The 9,950-nt window shown below is 34.2% G+C and overlaps 1 protein-coding gene across 1 annotated transcript; it reads left to right on the top strand.

Annotated features, from left to right (window-relative positions):
- Positions 1-6,473: 6,473 nt before the first annotated feature.
- LOC127101594 (maltose excess protein 1, chloroplastic) lies at positions 6,474-9,595 on the top strand. The gene is made up of 9 exons (XM_051039046.1): positions 6,474-6,874; positions 6,967-7,143; positions 7,269-7,559; positions 7,741-7,830; positions 7,945-8,046; positions 8,128-8,246; positions 8,818-8,880; positions 8,983-9,044; positions 9,286-9,595. Exons 1-9 carry the CDS (start codon positions 6,665-6,667, stop codon positions 9,372-9,374), a joined length of 1,203 nt encoding a protein of 400 aa, XP_050895003.1. The 5' UTR covers positions 6,474-6,664; the 3' UTR covers positions 9,375-9,595.
- The last annotated feature ends 355 nt before the right edge of the window (positions 9,596-9,950 follow it).

The raw sequence follows: 9,950 nt of genomic DNA on the forward strand, positions 1-9,950 counted from the left end.
CTAATCCTTTTTAGTCCCTACACATTGGTACAAATGTGAGAACCGCATCCAGTATCTAATACCCATGATGCAGAAGTAGATAAGTTAATTTCAATAACAAAAATACCTGAAGTTGAAGTCTCTACTCCATTCTTCTTATCTTCCAAGTACTTTGGGCAGTTTCTCTTCCAGTGTCCGGTCTTACCGCAATGGAAGCAGGTGCCTTCTTTTGTTATACCTCCACTAGGCTTCAAAGCAGCAACAATGGATTTGGGTTTGGCAACTTCCTTGCCTTTCCCTTTATCACCCTGCTTGGTGGGCCTTTTGTTCTGTCTCTTTCCATTTCCGATCATCAGAATGGACTTCCCTTTTGACTTCAGATTCTGCTCAGCAGTTCTTAACATGGCTAGCAGTCCAGGAAGAGATTTGTCCATATCATTCATATTGAAATTTAGGACAAATTGACTGAATCTATCTGGCAACGATTGCAAGATCAAATCAGTCGCAAGTTCCTTTCCGAGGGGAAAACCCAACCTCTCAAGGTTTTCCATATACCCAATCATCTTGAGCACATGGGGACCTACAGGGGCTCCCTCAGCTAACTTGCCTTGAAAAAGGGCTTTTGAAACTTCAAACCTTTCATGCCTTGCTTGCTCTTGATAGAGCATCTTCAGGTGTTCGATCATATCGAACGCTGCCATGTTCTCATGTTGCTTTTGCAACTCTGAGTTCATGGTAGCTAGCATGAGACAAGCAGTTTCATTGGCATCATCGACATGCTTCTTATAAGCATCTCTTTCTGCCTTAGGTGCAAAACTAGGAGGTTCCTCTTCAGGAACAGGTTACTCCAAGATGTACAACTTTCTATCATGTTTGAGGATAATCCTCAGATTTCGGTGCCAATCCAGAAAATTTGTCCCAGACAATTTTTACTTGTCAAGGATTGATCGCAAAATGTTGTTAGAGGTGTTTGTTGTCATGGTAATCTACATGAAAATAATGAAAATATAAGTACCAATAACATATTTAATTAGGCCTTTAATTAAATATGCTCCCACTATTTTACTCAAAACAAATGACCCTCACCATTTGATTCGGAAAATCCCGTTGGAAGATTTTCTAGTGGTTCGAGATCCATATTTCACTTTGTTTTAAGTCCGCGTAGGCGGATTACACAAAAATAGATTATTTAGGTAGGAACTCCTTCCAATTGTATCTAATACAACTCTCGAATATTTTAGTTGGGTGAATAACTCCTTGTTCCAATCCATCACATGGATCATTTCCAACTCTTGCTTCTAAACATATATAATCTTATTATAATATGTTTAGTTAAGTTTGACCCATTGTTTTAACAATTGGATATTACAATTATCCCATCGCACCTTACTAATATAGAACATGCACCTCGCGTAGGCGAAACCTATATTATCCGATACTAGTATTGATGAGTGCTAAAACTTGGAAAGCATAAACTTAATATTTAATTTGAGGGAATTTGCAATTATTCTGATCTCACTGGCTTATTTATCATATAAATCGTCTCTCACATGCATCAACATACATTCACATGCATCAACATACATAGATAATGAAACAGTTATGGCCCCTAGTGCAATTGTTCTCCCAAGCCAATGAGAGAACCTAAGTTAACCTAATAACGATCTAAGCTTCTCCAAGCAAGATCTTCAAGGTTGTCCTCCTTTGATATTGAATTCTTCTCTTTCTTCATAACATTACATTACATAAAAGAAACTCGTTTTACATACGAGGGAGTGAGATGAGAAAAGAAGTTTCATTAAGAGATTAAAAGAGAGGCACGACATGCAGGTCGTATTTTAAAACCCAAAACAAAATAAAGGAAAACTAAGACCATAACCGATCACCACAAGACAATAATAATAAACACACTATTATTATTATTATTAATTTTAATTCTTTTAATTAATTAAAACCAAATTAAAATTCGGCGATCGATCATACTACGCAGAGTTAGCCGGGGGTCCGTTGCCCGGTCAGCGGACGGGGATCAAGGGGGCAGCGCCCCTGGCCGAAAATTTTAATGAACAATTCATTTGAAATCGACGTCGTTTTTCGCATCAACACTTGATACTTTAAAGCACAACTCTTGCGCAGTCACAACCCTAATTGCATACCTCTTTGACAACACAACCCTTGTGCCGTCATTAACCCTAATGCATAACTCTTTGACAACACAACCCTTGTGCCGTCATTAACCCTAATGCATAACTCTTTGACAACACAACCCTTGTGCCGTCATTAACCTTAATGCACCAATTTCAGACCGTCAAACACATCTCGATTGTTGATTCAGTATGATTGATCAACACGTTATTGCTTCACCATACTAATGTCGGATCAAGAAGCAAACGACCATTGATCGCTCAAAGGAAAACAACCATTAAGTGTTTGAATGAATGAAACAGAAACAGTATATCATATATACCGTATTTTGCATCAGGATTACTTATATCATATATATAACTTGATCGATCTCAATTTAATTACTCGTTTATTCTTTAATTCATTATGTCTTTTAATCGTATTAATAAATAAAATACAGAAAATAAACAACTATCAGATGCATGGTTTCGTAAGTGGCTCTGATACCACTGAAGGAGAATGGCGATCCAAAACGCAGCGGAATTTAAAATTTCTCCTTTAATGATCCTTACGAAAGGGCATGATCAGTGATAGAATCGTTACCTCTTGTGGCGATTATAACCTTTGATGCAGATCTACGGAGCGATCACGAAAGTTGAACAATGACAACGCCTCTACTCAGTCCACACGAACGGATTCCTTCAATCTCAGTGCTAGCTGCTACGAATGAAGGCTTTGAGTGAGAGAGAGAGAGAGAGAGAAACGAAATTGCAACTGCACTAATGCTTCTACACAAGGGTTCTATTTATAGAACCACTTGTGTGGGCTGCAAGCTAAAAATCCCACTCAAGTGTATATGACCCATATCTTATAATATGCCAAAATCACTTAAGCGCGTGGTACCTTACCATATTTCGTATTCTACTTAAGTACACCGTACCTTACGATGTTCTATAATTCACTTAAGGGCACCATACATTACAGTATTCCTTAATTACTCTATCTCTCATCAATCCGTCCTTTGTGTGTGACCCTATAGGTTTTCGCGGCATTGACAATTATATTAAATCACGTATTTAACATAATAAATAGTGAGCGGTATCTAGCAACACATCACTGCTACCCAAGACACGAAAATGTCATGTGATCTGACAAATCCTTCTGTGATAATAATTATGTGTGTAATTACCCTTTTGCCCTTATGTCTATATTGAACACAAGGCATAGACCGTGTCATCCTTGTCCAGTTCAATATTGGGCCCATAGACATTTATCCTGTTACGCAGGATGGGCAAATTCCATCTAGGTCACTCATGTCCCTTAGCATGCTTCGTGGAGTACCCATCAACTGTCTTTATGGTCATCCAATTACGGACAATGTTTGATCAACAATAAGGCACTCGACTCTACATCTAGGGTCCATAGTGGTTTCAGGTCGAAGGGTGGTATACACCATTATCACCATGAGAATAACTTATGACACTTTACATAAAGTTCTATATAAGTATTCTCATAGCGGGTCAATCCAGTATAAATATTACTCTTAATATTCATACCTATGTTTAAGACTTGATAACTCTTTATCCATGATCCATGAGATGTGATCATCAGTCTATAAACATAATAGTCTTCATGCTTTAATGTTATCCCACTTCACAATAAAGCTTGACTACAAATACTTTAAGAATAATATCCTTATGTTTAATGTGATCTCATGATTAAGTCATACTTGATACATTAAACGGACTAGTTATTCTAGGGACTTTATTAAACAAACATAATAAAGAAAAAGCTTTTTATTATTAATAAATAATTCGATACAAGTACCAAAAGTATTGGCCTCTAGGGCTTACACCAACAAAATATGTGTAGGTTGAAAAAGGAACTAACCCAAAGGACCCAGAGAATATTGGGTATCTAAAAAGAACTATTGATTTTCTTTTTGCATATGTACTTTGAAATTATATGCTAACAATTTCATACAAAATTTAGTTGTTCAAGACATAAAGAGAAACATGTATTATTGGTAAGATTATGTCTTAATTTAAAAATGATTTAAAATTTTAATATATTTCAATCAACATTTTGAATAAGAGTTTATGATTCAAAATATATTTGTTTGATTGTTGATACAAATGTCACATTATTAATCAGTATTCAAGCATAACGTGTAACTTTACCCCTAAATTAATTTTTACTCATTTGGATCACATTATTTCTCTCTCCCTTATACTCTCTTGGTTATTCTAATTTTTATTCTTTTTGTTCTTTTTTTATTCCTTTTCATGATATTTTTTAGGAGGAGAAAGTCTTAAATTTCAAAAGATAGAGGGATACATACAAGATAGGGGGAGTTTCTAGTTGCTCCATAAATTGCAAGATTCATAAATATTAACGCAACTTGTTGATGAACAAGAAATTTCAAAAGATGTTTGTAATAATAAAAAATTGTGAGATTGTGAAGAAGAGGTTCTCCTTGACCTTATCTAGGGTTTTGATTAAGACAAATACATCAATATAAGAAGAAAAAGATAAAGACAATAATGACAATAAAAGAAGATAAAAATGAAGACAATGATTAATCAAAGACAATTGAAAAAGATCCTCAAAGTTTAGGTTCAATGTCTTGATATTTAAAATATCATGATTCATATCTTATATCACTTAAAAAATAATAAAATATCACTCAAACGTAAGTTAAAATGTTTTCAAAGTTAAAGTATAGAAACAACTGAAGCAAAGCCTTTAAAAGTGTGATTTTTCAAAAAAAAAAGTCTTGTAATCGATTACTAAAAAGATGTGATTGATTATCACTTTTCATATTTTGAATTTTTCAAACAAAAGCATCATGTAATTGATTAACACGGTTTTATAATCGATTACCATCTAAGCAAATTCATTTTTTCATGAAGTTGTGCACTAGTCATGGTTCCTTTCAAAGTGTTGCCTTGGTTCATGGAGATTTTTATGAGTGTATAAATGCTTTTACAAAAAAAAATTGAATTAACAACTTTAAAAAGAAGATTTACAAGAATCAAAATATCATTTTCATGTGATTCTCAGTTTTTTAAAGTGTTTGAAATTTTGCGAACTTTCAAAAACCATAACAAGTTTCTAAATATTAACACTTTTTGAGTATTTAAATTATATACAGTTGAAAGACGATATTGATAAGAATCAACAAATTATAGTTTGGATATAATTATTATATAACCTACATAAGTTATTCATTTCTATACAAATTCAGTGTTACTTATTTCACCAGTGTTTGGTGAAGATCATCATAGTGTTTGATGATTCTCGAAAAAATTCTTTGAGTTGAGGTGATTCAAAATCCACCATAGTGTTTGGTGTTTGTTGTATAATCAAGGAAGTGGTGTATTTTATTAGTTCGAAGACATGTGTTCTTTAGAATGCTTGGTGTGAGACTTGTAAAGAGCATTTGACCATAATGAAAAATTCTCTAAAGACATTGATGGATTGAATGTACCCTTAAATTGGCAAGGGAAAGTAGGATAAACACTTGTGTCTTTTATATTATGCACATTTATCTTTCAGCACTTTATTCTTTAACATTTCTAAACCAGTTAATTCCAATAAAATAAAAAACTTGTGCTTAAAATGAAAAATATTCAACAACCTTAATTCACATTCCCCTCTTAAGTTGTGTCTAATACTTATAGACTCACCATGATGAATGTTAATATGAAAGAATTATTCTATTTTCACCTAAATTAGAAAGGAGGAAAATGAGCTGACACACCTAAAAAAACCCTTAAAGGTAAGACAAATTTATACAAAATCTCTGAGCCTAAAACCTTAATTAAAAAAGGGATAGAAATTACTAAACTTTGTGAAATTCGTATTTTCTTAAAATGTGTATCTACAAATGTGTCTATCTATTAATCGTTTTTCTTCCCTTCATATTCACCTACGCTCTCTTCTTCTCCATTGTCTTCATCATCTTTATATTCTCTTAGGATTTTTGCATTTAAAGTCAAACAGAAAAATGAAACGAACAATTTTCTTTTAAGTTATTTATTTTAATTTCTAGCTAAGCACCATGTGGACAAAATATGGATAAATGATAGTAATTATAATTGATTTTGATTAAGAGGACTAATAAAAAGGATAAATGTAGCCCAATTTGAATAAATAAGATGAAAATAATATTTTTCTAAAAATGAAGTGATCAAAATAGAAGTTAAGCTATAGATAAAAAACCTAAAAAGAAAAAACATTTTTGAAAAAATAAAATAAAAAAATAGTGCGTGCATCTTACCGTGTTTGTGGTGCGGTGGTGGTAGCATTAATAAGGCGATGGAGCGGTAAAGATAAAAAAATGCAAATATGAAGAGTGAATCCACGTGAATTCTTAGGGGTACGCACTTGTATCACCGCACAATCTGATTCCCAACAAGGCAACAATACACACACAGTGATTAGAGTCACAACAAGGCAACAGTACACAACAGTGATTAGAGTCACAGTCAATCCCACAATAACAAGTTAACAACAAGAAGAACAACATCATTTGTTGAATGCAATTAATAAGGCAGTCATGGCCAACACTTTTTATGCTTCTCCTCCTCATCTTCAAATTCAACACCTATGTCAACATCAACATCACAAATATCTAACTTCTTTACCTCGCCGTCGCCCACTTCATAATCTATGTTTTCTTCCCACCCAAAACCGTCTATTTGCTTTCCCTCAACCCCGCCGATCCTATTTCACTCTCAATGCTCTTCATTCCGATCCACCTCACCAGGTACCTACCTGACCTATTTTCATTTCCTTTATTATCAATTTATCATCAACCTCATTCGATTCACATGACGTTTCTTTCAATTCATTTTCAAGAGATCTGTTAACTCTGGAAGAAGAAATGAAAGCTACCAACAATGGGATACGCTTACATCCAAACTCTCTGGAGTAGCGAATTTCCCATTCCTCTTACTGCAAATGCCACAGATTTTACTCAATGCTAGAAATCTTATGTCCGCAAATAATACTGCTCTCTTTGCTATTCCATGGCTAGTAAGTAATTCACTCTATTTCTCCATCCTTTCTACAATTCTTTCTTCTGCTTATGCCTTTGTTATTCAATATTTTAATTCGTTCTTGATTATTTCCTGGTAAACTGTGTTTGATTATCAATGCAGGGAATGCTTACTAGTTTGCTTGGAAACCTCTCACTACTTTCATACTTTGCCAAGAAAAGAGAAAAGGAAGCAATGCTAGTGCAGACACTTGGTGTACTTTCAACATATGTCGTCGTTGTTCAGCTCGCATTAGCCCAATCCATGCCTTTTCCTTACTTCTTAGCAACATCACTCGTTGTACTGTCTGGTCTTTTTCTCAATTTCATGAATTACTTTGCCTTACTAAATGCTCCAATCTGGCGCTTTTGGGAAGATTTCATTACAATTGGAGGTTTATCCATGCTTCCTCAAGTAATACTCTTTTCTTTCTCCCACCTTACCTTATTATTAATACAAATAGACCTTTTTATCAATTTCTTCTTTCTCCCACCTTACCTTATTATTAATACAAATAGACCTTTTATCAATTTCTACTCACTCAGGCATACCCATTTGCTAACTTGCATTTGCTCAATTTATGATCTGGATACAGATAATGTGGTCTACATTTGTCCCCTATCTACCTAACAGCATCTTGCCTGGGGCAGTTTCCTTTGTCATTGCTGTCTTCGCTGTTACCATGGTGATGTGTATTTGATAACTGAAACAAACAAATTTTGAATTTCATGTCTTGTTTCTAGATTGGGTCAGATGGAATTGAAGCAGGAAATAGGTTTTCACATTCATTTATTTACAGGCAAGAAGTGGAAAACTTTCCGAGAAAGGTGTTAAATTTGTTGGTGGAATATCTGGATGGACAGCTACGTTCCTCTTCATGTGGATGCCAGTTTCCCAGATGGTAAACTTCATATATGATGACAATTTCTGTTGCATTAACAGCTGTGTAATCCTTTCTTATGCCCGTTTTTCTCTTCTCTAGTGGACAAATTTTCTCAATCCTGAGAACATGAAAGGCTTGTCTGCTTTTTCTATGTTGCTTGCGATGCTTGGAAATGGACTCATGCTTCCACGTGCTCTATTCATTCGTGATTTCATGTGGTAATTCACTTTCTTCTATTAACTAATATACCCTTGATAAAAAATACGGCAATACCAAATTTTTATAAATCACAAAGCAGAGTTATAGTATAGCACTTGGCTGTTGTGATTGTGATTCTGTCACATTATTCGCTCGGGTTGTTGTTTCTGCCATCTGCATGAAAATTTACTGAGTTAGTTACACCCCCGCAAAATGTTGAACCATTAGCAAATATTGTTAGAACTATAAATATTCTGCAACCATTCTAGTGGAGAACTATTTTCACAATTTAAGATATTATCCAAACTTAGTGGCAGTACTGAAAACTCTTCTGGTTGTTGATAAATGATAACAATAGTATGTAGAATATGAAGTGTTACTTAAACTTTCATGGTGGGTGGTGGTTCAATTTAAATTAGGCTTAGCATGTGTTTTTAAAAATAAATATAGTTTTATTTGCTTTGACTTTAGTGATATTTGATTTATTGCATACCTCTAATGTATATACCCATGTTTTCTGTTGATTTAAATTCTGTGTTGCAATCTTCTGAAATTGTTTCTAACATTTTACCGATTCAACTATGACTGAAGGTTCACTGGTTCAACGTGGGCTACCATATTCTATGGATATGGTAACCTTGCATGCCTATTCCTGTAAGTTAATATAAGTCAAGTTTTAATTTGCAATTCTGTTATGGTGCTCTCTTGAGCAAAATTTAGAATCATCTCTAAACTGATGTTGTGTTTTCGTTCCAGTTTAAACATTATCGGCAAGGAATTCTATTTGGCAGCAACTGTCGGTCTGGTTTCATGGATAGGTTATATCCTCTTGAACAGCCATATTTCCTAATTTATTTATAACACACGTATTTCTGTTGAAAATTTCATTGTCCAAATTATTGGCTGACCTAATTATAAGTGTTCAACAATTTTTAATAGAGTTATGTGAAACTCAAATTCTAATAGACATTATATACAAAATTGCACAAGTGATGTTTCTGTTAAATGAAGTAGTGCAGAAACGGCATTCTGAATAACATTTTTATGAAATTGCGACAGGAATGGCTTTCTGGAGAGACAGTGTAGTGCATGGTCACAGTTCACCTTTGGCTTCTTTAGGTGACTTGGTTTTTGGATCTCGAAAATAAAGTTTGTGATGCTGCACTGAAGTAGAGTCATGCTTCATCCACTGTATTATTTGTATAGTATGGTGATTCATGATTAACACCAGTCTTCTCTCATCTTGGGATTGACTCATTGAGATAAATAATTATGTTGTAATTAATTAGTGTTTTAAAGAATCCCATTCCATATATGTGATATAGAGGATATAATACAATTTGTAATGTTACACTCTTTCAATTGTTTAGTTGATAAGCCTACCACCACCAAAGAAACCTAGCAGCAACATACTATTTTTTTTTGCTTCCATCACCACTCAGTTTTTGTTTTGCTAGTGATAGTGATGATGATGCTTCATGTTGCTGGTGATGGCTGTTTGCCATTGGCGATAGAGTGAGTGACAACTCAGGGAATTCATGGGTGTAGGCAGCATGACAGGAAAGGCAGGAGTGGATCCGTTTTCCATTATGATATACTCTTTCTGTTAGAAAACAGATGTTAGGAGTTTTTATAGGTTTATTTATGGCTTCAAAAGTTGAATGTTACCCTTTATGGAATAATAATAAAGGGATGAATCTAATTACTTTATTTTTAAATCATTA

The sequence above is a fragment of the Lathyrus oleraceus genome, chromosome 7 (assembly GCF_024323335.1).
Source record: "Lathyrus oleraceus cultivar Zhongwan6 chromosome 7, CAAS_Psat_ZW6_1.0, whole genome shotgun sequence".
Taxonomy (NCBI): Eukaryota; Viridiplantae; Streptophyta; class Magnoliopsida; order Fabales; family Fabaceae; genus Lathyrus; species Lathyrus oleraceus.